General features: G+C 36.5%; 1 protein-coding gene across 1 annotated transcript in view; it reads right to left on the bottom strand.

Moving 5' to 3' along the window:
* The window catches only part of SUCLG2 (succinate-CoA ligase GDP-forming subunit beta), a 134456-nt gene that overhangs the window by 71533 nt on the left and 37451 nt on the right, over nucleotides 1–25472 (bottom strand). Inside the window, exons 3-4 of the mRNA XM_075052562.1 lie at nucleotides 1927–2026; nucleotides 1712–1802 (exon numbers count right to left, since the gene is read on the bottom strand). Of these exons, the coding sequence (XP_074908663.1) occupies nucleotides 1712–1802; nucleotides 1927–2026 (191 nt within the window). The remainder of the gene's footprint in view (nucleotides 1–1711; nucleotides 1803–1926; nucleotides 2027–25472) is intronic.

Here is a 25472-nt window from a genome sequence, read left to right as displayed (position 1 = left end):
CTTTGAATAATCCATTTCAAAAAACCCCAACACCCATACTTTTCTCTCATTTCTATCAATTTCAAAGAGAATTAGAAGTTTCTTTTTCAGAACTGAATATGTAAATGAATGAACAGACTTGCACTCAGACAAAAGAGTGAAATTTCCTGTACTGATGTATTCAAAATAGGTCAACTAGGGCAAAAGAATAAAACCAAGGAATGTATAAAAGAAAGCTGCTTTTACAATACAAATTTTTCAAAGCAGAGTGCCTTGATATGGGAAATATATATCCTTTTTTATATCCTTAGTATTATCACGATCTCTGACAGACATGCCCTAATAGTAATACTGTTCCTTCTTTTTAATAGCTAGTATTTCTTTTTAACAACTACAAGGAGTGATGGTAATCTGCTCTCCCTGCTCCCCAAGAGAAGAACCACCTGAGCACCTTCCTCCAGCTCTCATTAGACAGTATCTTTCCAGACAGGTGTTCCCCTTCTATGCTAATATACCAAGCTGTTCACAATATATTAAAAGTGAACTTCAGTTCTTTTCAGCTCATGCCAAATTAACTCCTGGCATCAAATACAGCGTAGCTCTTGACTACATACCTGTATGAAGATCCTTGCTCAGTAAAACAAAGCAAGAGATAAAAACATATATAGTAGATAGGCAACTGCTAGGATTTCCTGACTTACAGTATTTACTAAGGTAAAGGAGAATCTTGCTGAAGGGCAATCTATGCTTCTCTTATTTAGGCCAAAAAAGAGCAATACATCTATGCTGACACCTTGCAGTATGCACCATCATAGGTCAATGAATTACCACATACTAGCTGAACCACTGCCATGACTACATTTTACTCTATATCTGCAACAAGTTAGGAGGAATCTACTTTTATAGACTTTTTTTTTTTTTTTTAAATAGAGATCATTCTCATGCAAACCTTTCAGTACTTAAAGGGGTCTTATAAGAGAGATGGGTGCAAACTTTTTAGTAGGGCCTGGTGCGATAGGATAAGGGGTAATGGTTTTAAACTAAAAGAAGTTAGATTTAGACTAGGTATAAGGAAGAAATTTTTTACAATGAGTGTGGTGGAACACTGGCCCAGGTTGCCCAGAGAGGTGGTAGATGCCCCATCCCTGGAAACATTCAAGGTCAGGTTGGACAGGGCTCTGAGCAACCTGATCGAGTTGAAGATGTCCCTGCTCATTGCGGGAGGGTTGGACTACATGGCCTTTAAAAGGTCCTTTCCAACCCAAACTATTCTATGATTCTATGAAAGTCATCTGTCACTGTCTTTAATAACAGTTGCCCAAAGCTGAGGGTGAAGGAAATACGGATAATATTATTACTACAGGTAATCATGTATATATTAGTTCTCTAAGCAGAACATCAATAAGCATGTACAGTTAATGCTATATATATACAGTTATGCTAACATTTAGTATGTACTTGATAAAGGATGAACATATGACAAAGGATTCCCTTCAACAGAGGTAGCAGAAATGAATTTATTTTTCCACCACTAGGTATGCTGAAATTGATAGACAAAATACATACACACACAGAAAGAAAAAGTAACTTTTTTTTCTTTCATCAACTAGATGCAATCCATCAGGCATTGCAGAAGGAATGAAAAAAATAAATCTATGTCATACACCCCAGCATATTAATGCAAAATTGCAGCTGAACATAGTTCTCAACTTTCAAGAGGCAAAAATCTTACCTTTTTAACCGTCACACCATCCTTTGGAGTTTGTTTTGTTGACAGATTGTACCCAATCATCTGTTTAGCAAGCTGTTCAACAATCTTAGGGCTACAAAGGAAAAAGGTTAGTTTATTGAAAGATATTAAAAGAAACAGTCACACAGCTATTGCAAACAGCTTAAATATTACAAGAGAAGCAATTTATTTATGCTTTTTCCACTTTAAAGACTTACTCTTTAGTTAGATGCACTCCTCCTTTCAATCCACTATTGAAAATACCTTTTCCTCTCCCTCCAGCCAGAATCTGTGCCTTCAGAACAATTTCTTTTGCCTCTGTAAAGGAAAAACACATTGTTATTCTATTGTGTGTCATTTATCGAGCTTGTTAGTGTAAGTTTAAAAACCACTTCCAGGTTAGAGTCTTTAAAAACAATGAGAAGTTGTTTGTAACTAGTGAGCAATAAAACTATAGTCAATTCAGCATTTTTATAAAGCAACCTTGCAAAAAAGAATTGTTCAAGTTAAAGGATATATACACACTACTTATTAGCTGGATAAATATGTCATTATTTAGATCAAAACCATGCTATTAATGCTACATGGCCTGCACAACAAACCATATAACCAGCATACAGTTTGACAACTTACACTCTGGCACGGTTTTTAAAACATGAATCAGATCATATTTTGTCTTGAATGCACAACAAACAAATGCTCATCAAGGAAAACAAATTCCGTTCCTTGCTCTGAACACATGTAAGCAAATGAATGGATGTGGTCCTAAAAGAAGAAATCCCTACCTCCAAAGAGCAAGTAAGGATAGAGCAAGGGCAGCAGCTGTGAAAAGATGTTCATCTGTTTGTGAGGCATCACTCGAATCTTTGGCAATGTGAGTATCTTAGTAACAAGAAAGTGCAGCAAGACACAGTGACAAAAGCAACTGCACCAAGACCTACGTTCCAAACAGAAGCAATCCTAACATCCTTAGAGAGTAAAACAAGGGGGAAAAGGGGAAAAGAAAAAAACCAACCAAACAAAAACATCAGTTATGATCTCTGCAGCTCCATGGACCATAGCAGCTTCTTGAGCCATAAAGACCTGCCAGTTGCCTGCAAGATGTTTATTAATACTGAGTACTGACACTTTGCACATTTATCATACTACTGCCAGGTATTTTGCAAAGTCTGAGATCCTAATATTAACATATCACTAAGCGACCCTAGAAAAGGCTAACATTGTTACCCTTTTCTAAAGTCTGTGGAAATCTCTGATTTCAGTGATGTTTGGATTAATTAGGTAACACCTTGAATCACAACATTCTATGCAAGTATGCAAGAAAACATGAGAATTTGTTGTTAAATTGACAAATTTACTGTTTACGTGGCACAGAGGATATGGATGCTGTCATTCAAACTAACGTAGGCTTTCTAGGCTTGGATTACATAAAAACATATTACAGATGACTAAATACAAGTTTAGAGGTGTGGCAATTTTTGGTGCAGGCCAGCTCTGACAGCATCATTTCAAAGTTCCAGTATAATAAATTCAAGCAACTAGAAGACAGTTGGATCTTAGGTTAGAATAAATATTATGAAATAAATAATCTGTTTTCTGTATTAAGACCGAAATGCATTTTTAACACAGCTATTGGAGGTACTGTACTAAGAGATGCCTGATTTCCAAGCTTCTGAAGGCAAAATCCCTCCACATGTTTATCCATTCAGTAACATTTGACATATATCATTCTGAACCTTAAAAACACTCTCCTTGAAAATACTTCATGCATTCCAATATACTCATGTTCTTGGCTCCCTATTATTCATGCCACTGCACGGCAGATAACAAGGAAATTTAAATGCAACAAAAAGTTTTATATCAAGTGTTTCCTAAGCACACAAATTATTAAGATGAATTAAAACTATAAATCACTTTCCAACCTGCAGAAGCAAACTCTAAAATCACAATAGCTGCTGTGATAATGAATCTAATATACGATTGTTAATAGATGCTGCAAGCATTTAATTAGATAGGTTTTAGGTGCCAACCATCCTGACAAGGTGAGTTTTGATTGTCAGTGATACGTGATATCAATTATGTGAGTGATCACTCCCCTCATTCCTAACCAGCACGCTACACAAGCGCTGATTATCTTCATTTGGCTACAACAAATGAAGTTAGAGAAAGAAATTAATGTGTACATTTTTATAATCCACCAGAGGACTATCAAGGCAATACAGTAACTTCAGAAAAACAACTATCAAAACCGTAAACAAACACACTAGAAAGTAAGCATAACCATGTAAAGATTAGACCTGAAGAACTAATCAATACAGCAGCTCAGCAGAGCACAGTACAGCAGGTTCTTCTTGCCCTGGGGGAAACCAACAGGAAGCAATTTAATTCAATAGTTATTTGCCCAAGCTCTGCAAAATGAAGTAAACTAGCCAGATCTTATTTTACAGTAACTAGGCTTGATCATTCAGTACTTATCAAGCTGATTCACTACTTAGCATCACCATTTTATTTAAAGAGCCAATTTCTAGAAATGCTCACACAAAGTTTTTATGTTATCTCCTGCCTGATTCCCAAATTATGTTATGGAAGACTACCCCAAAAGAAAAATGTGGTTTTAGCTGGAATATATGAAGTAATTCACCTTCACTTGTAGGCTGTAATATAAAAAAAAAAAAAAAAAAAAAAAAAATCTACAAAATTGTGCACAAAGTCAGTATAAAACCCATTAAAAACAAAAAGCTGTAATTGATTTCCATTAGCACCCTTCCAAACTTCTGTAGTAACACTGGAAAAATGTTTAAGCAGGACTATGTAGTTATAAATACTGGATTTGAAGAGAACCTAGCACAAGCAACGTGTCTTTACACCACCATAAAGTACAGTGCAACATTTTCAACAGCACTGCATTTGGTCATTAAGGCTTCAATGAACTTCTGTTTATGTCCACTGTCTGATAAGCATTTGTGTAAATTTAAAATAAAAACACCCAAACCAAACAAACCCAAATAACAAAACAGACTGCTTCTTAACTGTACATAGATTATTTTTTTTTGTCACAGATTTAAAATTTTCTTTATCATTCAAAACAATACAAAAAAAGACTGCTTTTAAGTGTCACTAATTTAGCAGCAAATAGCCGCCAACTGCTCCATGCGGATTAATGACGCATTTCTGGTAACAGCATGTGTTCTTAACTAATTATAACTTGAATACATTAATATCTCAGACTTAACAGTTTATTCTCTGGATCTTATATTTGTCTTTTTTACATTATTCTACAGAAAAAAAAGAGAGACATGAACATTTCCAAAGAGTCCTTTAAAAAAATGGAGCAAAATACAGCTTGTCCCTATGTTAGATGCCAATAAATAAGCAAGACCTTTACTCCTCAGAAAAGTCCTCAGAATTTAAAATTTCACAACTGTAGTTGGGTCTAACCGCATTTCTAAAAAATTAAATATAGGAAAAAGCCTTAAGTACTTTTCTCCTAAATAAATTCAGATGTTTCAGCAGGACAGAATATAACACTCCAAGGGACAAACATCTTCTACACTGCATTCAACAATACATCTCCTTCCCCTCAGTCAGCGCTGTGAATACAAATGGCAGTGATACTCCTTGCAATTGTAATAGGCTCAGTTCTATAATGAAAGCCTATTTAAAATCAATAAAATCAGTCCTGCTTTTGGGAGCTATGATTACTCTGGTCCACTGGTACTGCTTGCAGCAAAAATGAACAGCTTGTTCTCAGCCCACTGCTGTGTATATTTAACTACTGAATTCTTGATCATGAAACAATATACTGAGAACCATAGTTCTGCTAGTTATATGGTATGCTAATTTATTACCTGTGAACAACTTTCCATTATTATCGATACGACTGTGTGATTGCAAATTAGGCGTGTTAACAATTACACTAAAATGTGCTGTAGCTTATAAAAAATAAACTACTGTAAAGAACAGACAATGTAAGACTGCATGGTAATAGGCCTCACTCTTGACTGTTTATGAGCAAAAGATTTTCTATCAGAGAGTACTCAGGACTACTTTGGCAAGGCATCCTACACTACAGAATTAGAGCATGGGACTGAAAGGGAGGAGGTTTCGCACAAAAACCTAATCGCATTTCTGTCTCACCATGTGACTTTCAGCAGCTCGCCTTCTCTGTCTGCAGGGGCTCTGTGAAAATTAATTAGCATCTGCCCCTCTTTCAAAAATGCAGAACCTGATTCAGTATTACATTAGTGTATTTCTACCCCAGTGTAAGGCTGATCGCAGAAGGGCTGACTTCAAACCCTGGCAGCACCATAAGCACTGCAGCAGCAGGAAAGTATCACTGGAAAATGCACTGATCTCTCCTGTAACGAGCTTAGTACACGTTGCAAAATAGATGGAAGAAACCCAGTGTCATGGGAGCAGTGCAATGAAGACAAATTGAGGACGTGCCAAATCAAGGTCTTAGAGAAGCACCGCCTCCTTACTGACCCAAACGCGAGCATAAACACTGAGTTGATAAACACGCGAGAGCCGTTTCCACAAAGGCGGCTGGGGTTAACGAGACTGTTTTGTCCTTCAGTATGCACAGGAGGACCCCTGCACACTGTGGCTAGGCAGATATTAACTAGTTTCAAGAACTTTCCTAGTCACCCTTCTTTACCAAAAGTCATTAAGCTGTGCTTGATGAGCAGAATTCTTCGAGCACGTCCTCCTTGCCTAAGTCCTAAAAGAGCTAGATGGGGTACGTGTATCTGCAACCAGCTCCAAACTCTCCACCTCTACAGAAGAGGCAGGGGCCAATCTAATGATGTGTTTATCTGGCGAGAGTCCTCTGAGGGACACAAATCATTGTTATGCTTGGACACGTGCAACTTTAAGCTTCCCTTTGGCCAGCCAAGCTTGAGTCACCACCTTTTTCATGGTGGTCTAGAATATTACTCCACTAAGGACTAAACCAGCAGTAAATTCAGTGCTTCCCTTCCCAAAGCAAGTTTCCCCCCACACACACTCTGCTTTATAATTTAGCTTTCATAACATGGGAGTTGAGGAAAACAAGGCAGACATTACAGACATTTTCTGACAGCAATTATATTTCATTTTGGATTGCACAAGTACTATAAATATATCAACAAAACCCAGAATGCCTACATGCCGTTCCTACTTCAGTTTCCTCACCAGTGTTGATGCAAAACTGCAAATGCTCAAGTGTCCCTTAAGGGTTCTAGATAATCTCTCCCAAACTGCATCTCTGCAGCTCAGAGCTTGTCTTCCAACACATGGGGTTTCCCTTACAAGCCCTGAAAGGGTCAAGTTTGGGTTGGTTCATTTTATTTTTTTTTTTACCTACCTCTAGCTGATCCAACAGTAAGGAAACCTACTTTTTGTGGTCTCATCTGTCCTGTTCTATTGTTGTTGCTCGCTTCTTTCTTATTTTAATGCTACCACTACCACCTGAATTTCTAACTTCCCTTTGGGAAAGACTGGCTACAAGTAATTTTCCAAATTTCAGCCATCCTGTTATACTGCTCAGGCAAGATCCTGTCAGGTGCTTATTACTTTTTAACAATACTCCTGTCCAGAGACACTGTGGTATACTTACTTCAGCACAAGAAAGAAGGGAGAAGAATAAAAGCTATAAGGAAGACCATAATGAACATAACACAATCATAAAAAATGGTAATAAACTCTAATTCCCAAATTGAACACCGAATCTTAAAGTTGCTGTACTAACTTTTCACATTTGGGTCTCTTTTCATGAACTTGCTCTGAAATCTGAGACAGCTTTTCCCAAGGAGCAAGTTTTGCTACCATTTTCACTGTTCCCCATCTTCTGAGAACTCCGGGGATGCAGCGTCTGAGACAGTTCCCATGCTCTGCCAAGTAAGGAGATTGAGATGGGAAAAAGAAGCTGTCCACAGGAAGATACCTCCCACATCTACAAAACTATTGGTATGCTTAAAGGTCTTTAGAATGAAGTTAAACAATTGATTCCCCCTCCCCCTTTAATTTTAATTAAACTCCCTTCCTCTGTTATTTTAATTCTTCTGCTCTGTAACACCAAAAAGAATTATGTTCTTACATGCCTAGTTTCTACAACCTTTGGTGTTCAGACTAGTTTATAATTAAAGTTAAATAAATCATCCTTTTTATAACTCCATACTTTTGAATATATTGTATATTTATTGCTAGATTATAAGCCTCATTAAAATCTATAATGATAAATTAGTCAGTCTCTTGATTCTGTCACTACTGTTATTAATTGCTTTCATAACCATTACTACACACTTCACCAGTGATAAAAATTTTAAAGCTAGATAAAATCAGCTGAGCTAAAGCTCACTCTTAATAATGCACTCTTAAACCTTCTCAGAGTAGAAGTAATCAAGTATTCACATGTCCTATATTTAAGTTAAACCTGATAAATTACTTATACAGCAAACAGAGCCTCACTAGATCCAGCAGCACCACTATAATGCATGGAAAAATATGCACATTAAGGCAGGTATCAAGAAAATAGTTCTCACATTAAAATTGTTCATTGTATGTGCTTGTTTAAAACTCCATAGGCTATCTTATTTCTGATATTTTTAATGTAGATTTCCTCTGTAACAGACACAGGGTCACACTGGTCACATTTGCTTACAAACTCAAGAGGAGACATGGTTTGAAAACTCCATCAGGAGAGGAACAAGTTTTTCATTTGGTGGAAGAGCGCTGAAGTCTACTGAAAAGTGAGCAAAAGCTTTTTCTGCCAGCTCTTAGGCAACAGACGTTTTATGGGTAAAACAGAGAAGGCCACTTTCTGTTTACCCGCAATGTCAACCTGGCATCCGGCACCACGTTGCATAGTAAATACTGAACAAAATGGAAAAATTCATGCAAATTGATACAGTGCTCTTCTGTCATTACATCCAGGAGTTTCATTCTTGCCATTTTTAGACTTCAAAATATTCTTTAAATTATGCCCTACTCAAATTTTTCTCCTCTTCTGATGATTTCACTTTAAGAGACTGTAAAAGCAAGCAAAGAATACTTTTCCTTGTGTATTAGTTGTGATCCTTATTACCTGACACCACCATGGAAGCTTCTCAGGATAATCCATTATGCACTAAGAAATTCGGGCATGCAAAATTGTGTGGTTTAGTAGACCTGTTTTCCTTATAAATATAAAATACGTAGATACATCACAAAACTTGCTTTCTAAAATCACTGTCATTCAAAAATTTGACATTTTACCAGATTTTTAGCAAGTAATTTCTTTCCACCCTTCCTTTTTCCCTAAACTACAAAAAAAAAAAGTTATAGTGAAATGAATATACTGACAGTTTTCTTTGCATCTTTACCTTTTAAAGCTTACAGGGATTTCAAGTTTTCCTTGCCAAAATATTCTGCAAACTTTTTTTTTTTCTTTTTAAGTAAAACATATTTTAAAGTTAGCAGACTCAGGCAGTTCAACTGCGTCCTAAATTCTTGATTGAATACCATAACACCATTTGTTTTAATGCAATTCACAGAACAGGCTTTATGCAATCTGTAGTGTTGAAGTCAAGCAGTCATTAAGAACAAACACTGTTCTTGCCCCTAGCTGCAACAATACACACACCTGTTTTCCTGGAACGCTTTCAAAATTTCATTGTTTGTGATTATCTGTAAGGCACAAAAGACAAAAAGTCTTCTCCGACTGATTCTAATTCCACTATCCATTATTGAACCGCAGAGGTGATTTTGAAAAATTTGTACATAGTGTAGAAAATATAAAAACTGAGGAACATACATTAGTTTTTTCATAATTCACTTTTAAGCATAAAAGAGTTGTTATAGTAGAAGATATTTTCAGACATGGAGCACAAAAGAAACCTAAGCAAGAAACCAGGGAATTTGCATGGTAAACAAGCAAGTAAATATGCAGAGAGGAAAGACAACTGCAACATTACCATCATTGCTTAAGAAGTGTTAACAAATTCATAATGTAATATATCTGGCAGGTGAACCCCGTTCAAGTACAGACTTGATAATTAGTCCTTTGCTGAACACAGTCTTTACATACAGGCCTGCTATGCCCAGCAAGATCATTAAAAAAATATGCATTAAAATGGAGGACAAAGCTAAAAGAAATTTGGTGCACGTCACACAGTGGTGGCTGGGCACATCATCTGCAACCTTCGAAAGCACAAGAAACAGGCCACGTGCTAAAAGGAAGGCATCTGAAGATGGAGCAGCTTTAGATCCAATTTCTGCAAGTTTGCCAGTACTAGGGCAGGACTAAGTCCCTTTAAAGGGTTTCATCATCTCTTACTGCCTTGTAAATACCAGGACAAACTGACCTGAGAGCTTAACGTGTGCATGCACCACCCAGCTTCAGGGGACCTCCTTGCTTCCACAGTACTCGACATCACATCAGCAGTGGTCATTTCTCCTCTTCACGATAATTTACAGTGACACAATACTGATGCTTTCATCAAACAGGTAGTTATCCACTTAATTTAAGCATACACTAATGCCAGCTTGGCATTTGAGTGCATGCATAAATATTTCCCTGAGTGGGGCTTTGACATGTTTCATGAAGAATTCTTAATGAAGCTCCAAACCTAAAGCTCTTCTACAGTTTGCATTTTTACCCAAAGTGATGAAAATACTGAACAGCTCTTAGCTAAAAATTTACATTTTTAGCAAAATTAACATTCCCTCCCAGAGACAGTTACCGTTAAACAGTTCTGCTCTACCTCCTTGCCTTATATCCCTTAGCTTTTGTTTCATTGTGTAGGGCTGCATTAGATACCACACATTTTGCTGTTCAGACCATAAATAAATCAATCCACACCAAAACTAGAAACATGCGAAAGAATAACAAGTCTGGCAGTGTTTTGATCTGAATCAAGCCCAGTAGTATCAAAAAGTCCTCCAGTAGTCCGATTCATTATCCAACTTACATTGCAGAATTAAGTACAAAGTTTTCACTGTATTGCTGAAATAATTTATTGAGCCTCTGAAGAAAATCATGCTAGACTGGTCATTATCTGGGAAACATCTGGATGGGAAAATGATCACATACAAGAATTTATGTCTACCCACCACCACCTTACCTTCTGCACATTAAAAAGAACTACTTACGGATAGGAATTACATACTTAAAAGAGGACATTTTTAAGACCACAGTATTTACCACTCAAATGTAGTCTCATTTACTGAGGTATTTTCTATTCGAAGAAGGAAAGAATATCAGACTCCAGGATGAAAATAAAATCTAACTTATTTTAAAGAAACAATCTTTTTCCAGCACGGTTTCTAACAGACATCTAATAGCAGGAGTAAAATCCAGACAGAGAAGTAAAATCTAGTAACAGAGATGCTGGGCAAGGCTTGCACAAAGCTATGTGACATTTAAGTTCTTCTGCAGATATAACTGGGACTTAAGTGATGAACAGGTATGGCTCTGGCCATCTGGAGTAGCAATGAATTTCACCCAGAGTGAAAAGAAAAACCAAGAAGAAGAAAACTACCTGAACTGGTTCTGGTGTTTCATTCCTGTCAAGTGGAGGTTAACTAATTGGAGGCTTCTAGACAAAAGCTCATTCACTGCTAGAGCTTGAGATCTAGGAAACAGAGTTATCCAAGTTTGAAACAGACAGAGAAAGCTCACCACATAAAGATTTAAAGATGACAAGAAACAATGGGATACAAAAATAAATGGAGAAATATCTATTTAAAATACAGAAACACTGCAACCAGAGTTATAAGTATATTCATTCCTAGATATATCTTCCTGCACAGTTTGCTTAAAATCCTTCTAAGGATTACTGATGTTAGTTTTCATGGTGTCTAGCTTTGTATTTCATAAAAAACCCCTACTGCATTAAGCAGTACAAAAGAAATATTTCAGCCCTCTGGCAACTGGTAAATATTAACTATTGTAGGCAGATGAAATTTCATCTCTGGTAAGCACAACTGTTTATAACTTAATGTCAGATAATACCAGTAATACACTAAGCACAACTAACATGGGAGAGGATGTACTATCATCCTCCTCTTATTTTTGTTTACTCATCACATATGTGAAATAGAAGCAATTGCCAAATTAATCTAATATTGGAAAAAGGTTAAGAGGAGACCCATTATAAGAATCTGTTAATTTTTAATTCAGTATTTCAGACTTAATTATTCCATAAAAAGGACATCTCACTGATCAATGACACATTGGTGAATTTAGCTTCAAAGCCAAAAAAATTTTGTGTAGAAGATCAAGTGTCAAATCTTTATTATCTGAACGATGTTCTTTTTACAGCTTCATAAAGTTAACCAACATATACAATTCCTTCACGTGCATGCAGTACGCCAAGACATTCAACATAAAATCATTCAGAATGCATCCCTAACAATGCATCCCTGCCAATACTAATTAGCCTTATAAGAAAAATAACTTCCTTTAGATATTTTTTCTAGATTTCTTTTTTGTTCTGTGATATTTTTCTTAATATCACACCATCTGCAGGCACTTTTCAAAAACATTGGAGAAAGGCAATTTAGGGACTGTTCCAGATAAGAGAAAAAAAAAGTCCCACTGTGTTTTTCATAGCTTGGTGATTTTTACAGTCTTTCATCTTGGCGATTTCTTCCTTTTAACACCATCGTATTAAAGGTCTTCAATTTTGACTGGTGGAAGCAAGACAATGCAAACTTCACAGATTCAACTCTGAAGACTTATGGCATATTAGGAGAGGTTAAGAGAAAAAACCCTCAAGATTTAAATTGTTACCACTACTCATTGAACATAAGCCACAAAAGAGACACAAGCTTGCAACAACTTAGTTGGGTGGACCCCAAACAAGTTCTACTTGCTTAGCACTATGAAGGAAGAACAAAGTAAAAAATTGGACAAAAGCCTTTTATCCCTTGAGATGAGCCTCTAATTCATGAACCTAGAAGAAAATGTTAATGGTTTAGACCACACTGTAGAGCAGCTGTCAAAACACATGTTGTATCCTTGATTTTAACCAGTAGCTTTTTAGCTGAACCATTCATGACCATGCACCGTACCAATGTACGCAGCTTCTCCTCCTGTCTTGGCCTCTCTTTGCCTCTCAGTTTTCTTTGCGGACTTATAAAGAGTTGCTTGTTATATGCAGCTACAGCATGCTCTGTATGAGGACACTGGACAAGCTGTTACCTCTATTAAATTAATAATAGATTTCTGAGTGTGATTTCCAATTAATTTCATTTTTCTCATTCCATGAGAAGCCAAAATTAGAGCGCCATACGGTGCTTCATAAATAACAATTAAAAGTTATTTTCTAATCTTTAGGCACTAAAAAAAAAAAAACCATAAAAATACATATGGTTGCAATGACGTGAAGGAAATTAAGCTTTGGAATGTCTGCAGATGTCCAGGAATATCCAAACATTTCCTCAGCCTTTTCCCCATTCACACATTTCTGGTCCATGCTAGCCCCTGGATGTTACAATTAATCATAGCGTACGCCTCAAAGATCATCATTAAGATCTTTTTTCTGAAACTGGAACTTTGTAACGACAGCTTGTATGAAGACCTGTGTAGCACAATTTGTGTCGTGATTCTGATACTCTTCACCTTTACCTGCTGCATGGATTTGTTAACAGTTTTGTCCCACCCAGCCATAAGTATCTGCAGAGCTCTGCCAGTCAGAGAAATCACCTCTATGTGTCCGAGACTGGACTGGGATCTGGGAGCCTGTCAACTTACTATAGGACCTTGTCATTTTTCAGCAAGTAAGAATTCACACTATCCAAACACAGGCATGCAACTGCAATTGAGAAATTAGTCTACTCCAAATACATGAAACTGAAGCTGCTGGTCTAACTGATCCCCTAACAGCCACCTTCTTCCTTCCTGCCCTTTATTATGCCTTCTGTATGTGCTGATTGTAGAGCAATTAGATCCGCGAGTCCCACTCAGTACACTGAGTACTTGAGGTTAGATAAACTCTTAAAGTCTCTTATTGTAAAACAGAAACAACAAGGCTACCTGCCTCATCAGACTTTTTTTTTTTTTTTTTTTTTTTGCTACTGCCTACCACTGGAAGTCAAACTGATGGGCAGAGGTATTTTGTTGTCTGGCATGAGAATCCAGACGTGCAGAGCACGCACTGGCCTTGGGTACCTGGAAAGCGATATTCACCTCTAGTACAGTCTGATGTCAACATGATCACTCATAATATAAATCATTCTTACCTGCACATTGCCTGGGAATAATACTAACAAGAGATTTTGCTAAACAAAAAGCAATAGGAAGAAAATATCTTACAAACTTAGGCACAAATGGACTATTTTAAAGTCATGAGGACTGTATGCCTTTCAAAATATACCTATCTTTAAATCTGCAGAATTTGTGCATTCAAAAATATTGTATACCATGGTCTCTGTCAATTCTCAAGAGTGTGATTTTGTCAAATTCATCTTTTGTAGGAAGACACTTTGAGGCTGTACTGAAGATAAGCCAAAGAGAAGAAAATATAACATCCTTTTAAATTCATATTCACAGAAATATTTTTTCCCCCTGACATCTATGTATTTCTTCTATATATACACACATATATGCAGATCCACCAGCATAAAGATGTCATTAATTTAAAAAATTAAAATGGAATATGCATGCTTTAAATTACAGAATATAAAAATTACACTGAGTGAAGGGGCAAAAGAGGGGGAAACATTGCTCTCGTGGTTTTTTTATTAAAAAAGAGTTCAATTTGACCGCTGTTTGCATAAATAAATAAATAAATATTCAATTAGTGTCAGGTCTGTAACCTCAGTTAGTGCTAATAGACCCTAAAAGCACTTAGCAAGAAGGCTACATACCCAAGAACTTCACAGGTCTCACTGTTAAGATACATACTACAAAATAATATTTATATGTACACACAGAAGTATACATACATTAATTTATATATAAATTTATAAATTTAGCTATTAAAAGAGAACAGAATGCTCAACAACACTGCTTCCCAGGGTAACGATCTTTTCCCAAAATCTATACTTCTACAACATATTACAAGTCTGTAGGTCTAACATATCTCACCAACCTGCATCAAGCCAAACAGACGTAGTTACTGCTGTATCTTACTGCTCAGTCCTGAAGAGGCAATGTCAAATCCATACAGGAATCGAGGCAATATGTCACAGTGTAAGAAATGGAGTGTTCCTGTTGTAAAAAGCTTCTGTGTTATTGACCAATGTGTGGATCTTCCTGTTGCTATGAATACCTGAAATTCTGTATTAAAGTCAATCTGGTTTAAAACATTAAATTTGTAGGTACATTGCTGGAGACACAGGAAAGTGAGCCCTGGCATAGTGATCGTTCTTCCTGGAAAGTTATATATCCCTCTCTGTATATCAGCTGGTGCAATCGAAGGGTACATCTGCATTAGGGGGTGAGTCAACTCACACAGTCCACTGCTTACATTTTCTTTCCTTGGTATCCCATTGGGCATTTCATGCTGGTATTTGCTTTAGATTTTCAAGAGTCTGCAGCATGGTCTACATGATTCAATCCAAGCTAGGACGCGACACAGACGCACAATAGTAGAAAATATTTGGCAGCTATCTGGGTGCAAACCAGCTCTCCACAGATGCTTCCATTTGCCCATTTTTTCCTTTCAGAATTGCTTTTAAAGTTCTCTGGGTATTTAAACTAAAATACCATGTTTTGCTAGAGAAAACAGATGAAGTCTGAAAGAAGACAACAATTTTTTAAGTAACCCCATATAAGTACACATTTTCAGCAATTAACAGGGGATAGATTTAAGCATTTCCTGAAGATCTTTTCTTAAGAGGCCTGTAACTAATTAGCTGATTAAGGCTATACAAAGAAACAACTGTTTCATATTTCGAGTTTTACCTATCCAATAAAACCACGGGAAAGTGTGCATCGTACAAGGTAATTTTAAGACCTGAATTTGTGATGTGATTCACCCTGGATATACACCTTTGCACTTTTCTCATAAGAGTCGTACCGTAATGAGTTATCTGGCTGGGGATAGAGGGAAAAGAATTCAAATCTTGTGTTGTCTGCTTACAGTGCAAAGCCGGAATCAGTAACACTCTTTTTGGTTGTTAATACAATCTCAGTGACTTTAAACAATTCCACAGTAAAAATAAAAAATGGTTATACCTTAAAAAACCCAAATATTAACTAGAAGGAGGATAAAGGTTATTCTTCGTATATTAGTTACATTATAAACCTCATCAATATTTTAACTTCCAACAAATACCGAAAAACAGCACTTTACCTGCTAAATTACTGACAAAACACTGCTACTAAAATCATATGTCTTGGTGTAGAGTCATTTATCCCAAAGTGACATTTCTAAGAGCAATCATTGATTTCATTTAAATTAAGGATATAAAAGTAATTATCAACCATACTCATAATTTTCCAATTTTTTCCCCCCAAGAAACATCTCCAGCATGTGTCCTGAACAAACCCACATGAATTTAAACCGTTCCTTATTTTTGGAACTTTCTTTTTTAACACAATCTATTTTTTTTCTTCTTTGTATATACAAATTCCTATTGTTTCACAAGAGAAGACTTTTTCAAATTTCTTACAAAGTAGCTGTTCTGATAGCAATAGATTTTTCTTCAAAGTAAATCGGATGCACCGCCTCTGGACTAGAGTTTTAAAGCCAAACATATTGGATACATGAGAAATTAAATCAGATAACATACACAATAATTTTCTTTTACTTTATTACCACTGATCTGAAACTGAACATCCACAATCATGTCTTTTCTTTCAATTGACTAACACCAAGCTGCTTTTCTGACATTTCCTTAGCTGACTTTTGCAGAACCAAGCCTGCATTTGCTAAAGGAATTTTTAAGCAGTGGCAACTAAATTGAGGTTAGGTCCTACTAACTTGCAGCCTGCAGCAAAGTTGAAATAAAAACAATTGAAATCCTGGGTTTTCAGCATAGGGAACATTATTAGAATGCAAACAGATTTAAACAAAACCCTAGTATGTCACAGAACAATGGCCTGTGTAAAATGAAATGCTCCACCCTTCAAGGCAGCCTGTATGGCATCCCAAAAGGCCAAACTACAAGACAGAACAAAACATAAAGGTTCACCATCCCCAGGGCAAAGCACTGTCAAAGTGCTTGTAACCTAGGAAGACTGCAGAGGGCCAAGGGACCTGGCAGCAAGAGAAGAGTATCAGTGATGAATCTGAACCATCTTGCGAAATAAAGTAATTTCCCCTAGGAGTGGGTTGTTTCATAGCTCTGTACAGTGTAGCTCTAGAGAAAAGCTTCAGCCAGCAGTGCAGAAAAGGTGTTGATAGAGAGAACAAGACATCTGAGGCTCTGACCTTGGCCACCCATATTAGTCATATGTGCTCCATGCAATAAACTTTTCAAAAAGCTCTCAACTGTCCTAGCCTAATGAAAGAAGAAACAGGACAACAAATAAAACTGAAAATTAAGAGTGGATTACTTTCAGCAGAGAGCTACAGTGAACTCCTGCTCTCCTGTCTAAGAAATGAAGTGGTAAAGTACCACCATGCCACTTCCATGACATCGCAGACTGAGCAGGTAGAGTTGGCAGTCTTCTGTCAGCATGTCCCAGGAACTATCCTATTACACAATCAATTAAGTGAACAAAGAAAGAAGGAAAGAAAAAAAACTTGCAAATGAGCACAGTTAGAAAATCAGGCACATTTCATTACTGCTGTCATTTTTCTACATGGCTTCTTATCATTGACCTAATTCAGAATACTATTTGTCATTAGAAGTTAAGATTTAACCCCACAATAAAAAAGCTGCAAGTAGTTTGAAGTGGCTCAAAATCTACATAGATCAAACACACAGCCAGATTTGTATTGCTTATGAAATACTGACATCAGCCTTGCAAAGCTATTACATAGGCACCCAAATTTAAGGTCTAAAACCAGTGGATTTGCTTTCAAAGCTTTCATTGGACATACCCGACTTGAAGGAGGTGGTCTTGGAGCTTCTCAGTGCTTGAGGAAGTCTTGATGAAAAATCACAGGCCTAAACTTTATAAATCACTAGTCATTTGTGACAATCATTTGGAAGCATTTTCTAAAGGTTCTGTTTTACGAATGCTACGGTACAGAGTACCCTTCCCTGAAAACACCAGACTCTCCACAATATCCCAGAGCTGCCAGCTACAATTGCTGTTTTTGAAACTTCAGACCATCTGTATTTGAAATGAGCATTCCGTAGACAGTTATTTGCATCTCTACCATGCCAAGACATGCCAAAGTACAGAGTCCCAAATGTAAATGCATTCTGCCTGCATGGGTAAAGACCCAAACATACGGATACAAAACATACATACAAAAATATTTTCATGCAAAGATACACCTCATGTCAGACGCAGCCTGTTTATTTTTTATACTTACAGTATTCATTGAATTAACATTTAGTATGGTTACAAAGGTGATGCCTACACAATAATTCTCTCCAAAAAGTGGAAATACATTGAAGTCAAATACTTTGGTAATTATTTTCAACTTTTTATGTTTATGCAGAAGACAATGAATACACTTTGTAAAAGGTCTTCCAAGTTGTTTTTCAGTTTGGGGTGGTTTTTTGTTTGTGTGTTTTGAAGAAAGTTTTCACACTCCTCCCTTTTTTTTTTTTCCTGCTGACACTTTAATATCCTCCTCTTGTAAATATGAGCCTATAAGAATAAATCACATTTTATTTAAGGTAAAAATATGATTCAATAAAAAGCAGAAAAGCCAATCTCCATAAAGTTTCCCTCTACAGTGGCTGAAATTAGTTTTTACATGAAGATTCAAATACGTACCTGGCAAGGCATTTAAGCAAGAATAAAAGCACTCTAACTGTGCATGGGACTGAACATTTTTTCTCTTGCATTACATAATGTGCTTTAAAAAAAAAAAAGCAATAGCTTTTGCCAGTTCTAGCGAAGTAAAATCTGTGAAAATTCTTTAAAACATAAGTATTCTGCAATGAGGAACCTCACACATCTGAGAACTGTTGCCTATATTAGCACCAAAGAACTCCAAAAAATTAATATAAAGTATTATTTTTTTACTTTTATATTCAGGTCACTTTTACTCCCAACATTGTTGATTCAGAGAAAAAAAAAAAATACCCTTGATTCTTCTGTAAATGTATTCTGCTTGGAAAAGTGCCTGTATGAAGCACACCAGGGAACAGGAGTGCAAGCAGCCCATATCACCTTGCCCTTTGTTTAGATTGTCAGTTTTTCCTTTTGATCTTTCTTTGCAGTCGAAGAACCAAAAATTGATTTTCCCAGTTGAACTAAAGTAGAAAAAGGACAATGTTTTATTTAAGATCCTTCACTCCCGCACATAAACCTATTTCTTTCTTTATATACAAAAGAAACTGTCTTTTTGTTCTTCTAAAAAAATATTTTTCAAGTGGGGAACACTCTCAGTGTACTGACTGTGGCTTCATAACAAAAAAGGAGGGGAGGGTGTGTTTAAAAATCCAAAATATAGGCCTCCTGCAGCAAAGTACACATACCTCACGAACATTCTAGAGTTACAGAAGCTGAGCTTCAGGGAAGCAGCAGTCATACTTGTTAAGCGTTTGTGTAAACCGATGCTACTAGCAATCTTACACTCAAAACCTTGTTTATGAGCAAAGAGAAAGCATGGCTTACATATTTAGATACACACAAAGCCAAGAATACATTCTAAGTATAACCATAATCTTAAAAATCCAATAAAAAAATTTACTCCAGATTTACTTGTATAGAACAAGAAAGAATACCTATATGTGAAAAAGTTTCAATAATAATGCAGTTAAAATTGTCATACAACTATTTCCTAGTTTCTACCCCTTTTCCTGGTGTTATGCTCATCCTTCCAGCGCTCTTCTGGGTCCTACGGTTGACAGCTTCATTCTAGTCTAGGGCTGTTAAAGCAAGTCATCACCATCTGGAGTCCTTTATTGGGAGGAATATGATGTTTATTTTGATGGTTTCTTCCTCACTCTAGGATCTACAGACTTTTAAAATTTTCTCTTTTTTTCACTGGTCCATGGTCACCTGAATTCACTATATACAGTGCCTTTTACAGATATTAGATACCAGTTCTTTGTTCTCCTTGTTAATGCTAGAACCGTTTTATCCTGCTTGTGGCCTGCATTTCTTTAACTGACCATCGGTGAGTTATTCATAGCTGTGGGATCTCCAGCACCAAGCCTGTGCTCTGTCTCTCATCACCCCATACCTGGACTCTTCTACACTACACCCTGTGTCCCCACTTCTCAAACCCTCTTATTATACCAGGCCTGTATTTCTCTATACTGCATCATTACATTAGTTGTAAACTACAGTGGCATCATACAAAGATAAACAAAAGTAAACCAAATTAGCCACAGATACCAGGTCAATTAGAAAAAATGCTGTTACAGCTAAACCAAGTAAATCAAAGTTGCAAGCAGGTAAAGGAAAGTTCAGTCAGAGGAAGTCTGACAAGCCTCAATCCTGTCCCACTGAAGACTATCTAAAGTTATGGTACCTTTTAAGAACAATCTTGAGTCACCAGAGAAAGCCATAACTTCTAGAACAAAATAAATTATATTCCATTTCACTCTTTCACATAATACTTAAAGATAAACCCTGTACCTCAAAAGTTTTGAAGCTTCCCCATGCTCACCATGCACTCAATGAGCCCCTTAGACATCTTTCATCAGGTGATAATGCCATCTATCATCTTTTTTGAATATAATAGTTAATCTTCAAATGAGAAATATTGTGTGCTCTAACAGGCTAATTATTATTATTAAACACACATTTTAACCCACTGTGCAATCAGAATTATTGAATAATTTATTTATTTGATTTTGGTCACAACTTGCATTTCAGAATAAAGCATTGATACTGTCAGAAAACAAAAAAGTTCCCTAACACCTACAAGTATTATTGGTACTCATGGACTGCAAATTTACTGTGTTATCTACATAAATTCTTATTGAGTCCTTGAAGAAAATTGAGCTTACAAACTACTGAGCTGCTCTTGAACCTCCCAGGAAATCTGAGGACACACGCCCTCACAAATGCCCACTTAGAAGCACAAGAACCTCCTGCCCATTGCAGGCTTTCCAGTGCTTCCTTTGACTGTTCCAGTCTTTCTAATCTCTCTTTTTCTGTGAACCTGGAAAGGCTTACAGAGCCTTGCCCAAGCATTTCATTTGAATCAATTCGGCATTTGATTTGTCACACAGGATTCTGTTCAGAACAGTTTGCTGGATAGCATACCAAATTTTGTATAATTGTGACCGAACAGTCTGTAATAAGGCCAACCACTGATAAGTTTAAATCCAAGGAATACAAACTTTGAATCTCCTTAAGATATACAATTACCTTTTTAGTACTTGCAAAGAGGAGGGAGGATACATAAGACAACCGAATTCTAGTATCCAATAAGGCACCTTTTAGGTGGTTAAAAGATACAGAGCGCTACATACACTTACATACAGTAAGCACATGGCACAAGCCTCAATTATTAGTGAGCTGAACTGGTTATTTAGAAGCCTACATGCCTTCCTCATAACAATAGCCTGTCCCGTGTAGACCCTTCCTAGTCCTTTGAGGGAACAGAAACATCCTACTCACTATTTGTAACAGCTTAGCATTTACAGCTCAAGCTCCAAACACCACCTCAGCAGCAAAGATATAACAGTACAGTTAAGACTTCATGTTTTCCAGGTTTTGTAACATCAAATTAGCCTAGAAAAATGAATGTAAAAGCAATAGAGAGGCATTAGCTTTTGGTTTGGCAGTCAGCATTTACAGGAAAAGATGCATCTCTACAAAGTTGAAATCAGCAAAGCTGTTTTGTTTAGGCTTACTGCAAGATGAGCTCTGTGGGGACTTTGCAGGTAGGTATTATGCTTGGAAGTTGAATTCTACATATTTTAATGGAATTGCACAGTCTAAACATCACAATGAGTGAACAGCCGCATCAAACTGGAATTTGGAGCTTTTTCAATTACTCACATATAAAGTGCATTTTTCTGGGTAAAAAAGTAAAATTGGAATAAGCAGCAACTGTGTTTGCAAAGAAAGAGAACGTGCTGCTGATTTAAGTGTTTTGAACCTATGTTGAACCTATAAAGGGACTGACATAACAGGTGAGCAAGTGCATCTCAAATGCTCACATTCTTTATGTACAGTGCTGTTCAGCAACTTCTCAGCTTCAGATGAGCAGGACTGTGAATCAAATCTGTGTTGAACTTGTCAGCAGCAGATGATCATATCTGTACACCAACCAACCTTATAACCATGGCCCAGCTGAGAGTTTGTAGGTTCAGCTAGTCTGCTATTTCACAAATATGTGACCTAAGCACCACCCCAATGACCCTTCCTATGAATCCTCAAAAACTGATGCTCTCTCTGACATCCCAACAAACGGTTAAGAACTGGTTAGTATTTCATTAACTTAAGGTCAGCAAGTTGCTTTACCACATCGGAAAACCCACTTCTCAGCTCCTGCACAGAGTCACTTAATTGTGTCTGCCTGCTTTATAAAATAGGAGAAGTAACTGCTGAAAAGAATGCTACAGTAGATTATTACTTTCCTCTACACTGCAAAAAATAGTTCCAGATTTTATTGAAGTGTCAGGTATACAATAAGGCAATTTTTCTTTAAAAGGCAAAATTTTTGCATCATGTTTTGTTCATGCTTCTGCCATGTCTTCCATTCAACCTTCTTACTTTGAGGTCATGTTCAGAACTTATATTTGAGGCAGTATAAATGACATCTGTGTAAGTAATGGTCACAGTTAACTCTCAGAAAGTCTCTTGTGGTATAATTTACCTAATAAGATGCAAAAGAAGAGGGATCTAAATAGCTAAAACAATTCATAGAGAGACAAGAGAATGTATAATTAACGTTGCCCTACCTGCTGTTAACTGCACTAATTGCATTCCTTTCTGCGCAACTGACAAGTATCACATCATATAGACATCTTCAGTGATATGCAACTCCTGTTAAATTACCTCTGAACCTTAGCCCTTAAAAATCTCTCTTTAGTATTTAAGTTGACTGGTTTATTTCATTTCTTCATCAGCCTAGAGTTTTCTGAAGGAATGCTTACTACAGTCTATGGAATTGCATACATATCACTATTTACAGGATACTCAATGTCAAAAACTTAGTGTAAAAAGCAGCCATAAATCGGAACCTATACCATTAAAATTGTGAAAATGGACACAAAGCTGAATAAACTCAGAAGACACAGGACTCTCATTTTGGAAACCAACAACATAAAATATGAAAATACGTGAAATTTTTTCATCTCAAAATTGTAAAATAACTTTTCACTATGAAAGCACCTTTAAGCATCTAACTTAGCTTCTTAGGGTTCAAAGAAGGAACTAAGTTTCTAAGTTGATAAGAAAATACTATCTGCATATGCACTTCAAATAGGAATGTCACTCAAAAGATAAAAATAAGCAAGTTATTTATAGCACATGCTAATCATCATATTTAAATGGCAGATTACTTTATGGCATGAGACATAAGCCTGTATTTATAGGGGGAAAAATTTTATAAGATTAGTTTTTTCTAAGATAGTTAAATTTGCAGTAATCAGCCTCAAGATTCTCTTGTTCCACTTTTATTCCAACATATCCAAAACAAAAGATGTATTATACTGAAGGTAAGATGTGGAAAGGGCAATAAGAAAATCAACCACACTGAACATCTAATGAGCTAAAACAAAAACCTGTGTAAAAGATTTAGCTGTGGTAACAAGAACAAGAGGGGATGTTGGACATGCAGACACAGTAACAGGATTATTATAACAAAAATCTTCAGTGGAGCACAATACTCACACATACTAAGATCAGGAAAGCTACTACTAAAATACACAGATGAATAACTGGAGGAATAGAGGGATAAGACTTGGCAAAGAGTGGAGGGAAGTGCAGTACAGCGATGGTGAATCTTCCCAGTGACTTTATATTGTTAACTATTTATACAGTAAACTTTTCATAGCTGCCTTTCCTTACTCTTTCTGCAAAAATCCTGGGGCTGTTCTTAAGCATTTAGAACAATAAATATATTTAAGATTTATAGCCTGAAGTTTGGCCCTATTTATCTTACTCAGGTGAGCAGCCCAGCTAAGCCCAGGGGAGGTGCAAGAAAAATGTTCTCCTTCACAATGATGCAAGAAACAATAGCTGACTTTAACTGTAGGACAGAGTAGAGTATACCACATATAGGTAAAACTGTCAACTTCAATTTTTCTTAATAAAACAAAAATCACTTAAAATAAGAGCATAGCTAACTTCTGGAAGTAACCTGAACATGATTCCCACCACACGTTTTTCATGATGACTTCTCAAGGGTTAGAGCCTCATTTAAAATATATTGTGATGCAGGAAGTCAGATAATATCTCCCAATCGAATCCAGCAGGGTTACAAAGACACATTTCATATTCATAAGTATGTTGAAATATTTTACTTTTCTTAAACTGCAAATATTTGAAGAAATGTAGACAAACATATTTTAAATTCACAGCACCTTCTCAAATATGAAGTAGCAGATTAGTGAAATGTCAGAACAACCTCAGCTTCAAAAACTGCTCTACCAGTTTAGGTAGAGATTATCTACGCCAAAAAATAATCATTACAGCCTCCTATGATCATACTTCTCAACTGCTGATGTATTCAGAATATCAGCTTGTAAATTGCTGCCATCTTGAAAGATAAAACAAGCTCTTGCAAGTCATACTAACCTTTGCAAAATACCAGTTAAGATTACTTCATAGAGTGGAGGAGGCTGAAGGAAGAAAAGAGGGGAAGGGAACCATGGTATGCAGGCTGTATGCTGCATGTTCTCTGAGCTTTATACAAGTTGAAAGGCCAGCTGTGAGTGAAGATTTCTGGCTTGGTTCAAAACCGTGTGCTTTTATAGCAAATGTACAAGCTAATATCCTTACACATCAATCACAGCCCATCCTAAACCACCACCTATTCCATAAAGACAAAAGGTATAACAAATTTAACAGAAACAATTGACAGATTAAAAAAATGCAACTTCCCCAATTGAATTATATACGGAAAGTGGTTATCTAATAGTACCTTCCTGCTGTACCCTGCGTCACCTGGGGGACACTAGTGGAGATCAGGGAAATTAAGACAGTATCAAAGTAGGGCAATAACCAGAACTGTTGTTTTAAACACTCAACAAAAGAAATGATAAAAGATGGAGCAATAATTCAGGATTCAGTTAAAGAAAAGCATCTGAAGTAAGAGCTGGTTTTGCAGCATAAGTTTAACTATTAATTTGAAAGAACTACTCAGAACTTCACTGTTTCTAAAGTTTCCCAGTTTTACTCTCTCTAAATCTAGCCCAGTTCCTCCTGTTCTTTACCATGCCAATTATCTGATGCCCGACTACAAAACAAAAGGTCTCTGCATACATCTAGGAGGAATGAGCCCCCTTTTCAGATAAGCTGCAGCCTCAAATAAAATCAGTTTCAAGGATAAAAATATTCATGGTATGGAGGAAGGAACAGATTATATATTTCTTTGAAGAAATTGCTACCAAATTACTGACCACATGAAAGAGTTTTGCTAGTAAGGACCTAACAGACAGTACAAAAGGGGCTAATATAAACTATCCTCTTCTCTAGACTGTCATCATTCTGCTCTTAGATTTTATACTAACTCAGTTCAACATGATTTTGCTACTAGTACTTCCATTAAAAAGTTTAAAAGCCCCACACCCCACACTTTACAGACATAAGCATCAAGTATTT

Source organism: Buteo buteo, chromosome 21, assembly GCF_964188355.1.
Source record: "Buteo buteo chromosome 21, bButBut1.hap1.1, whole genome shotgun sequence".
NCBI classification, from domain to species: Eukaryota; Metazoa; Chordata; class Aves; order Accipitriformes; family Accipitridae; genus Buteo; species Buteo buteo.
The sequence above is the reverse complement of the archived record's forward strand: the minus strand, read 5'-3'. Positions and strand labels throughout refer to the sequence as shown.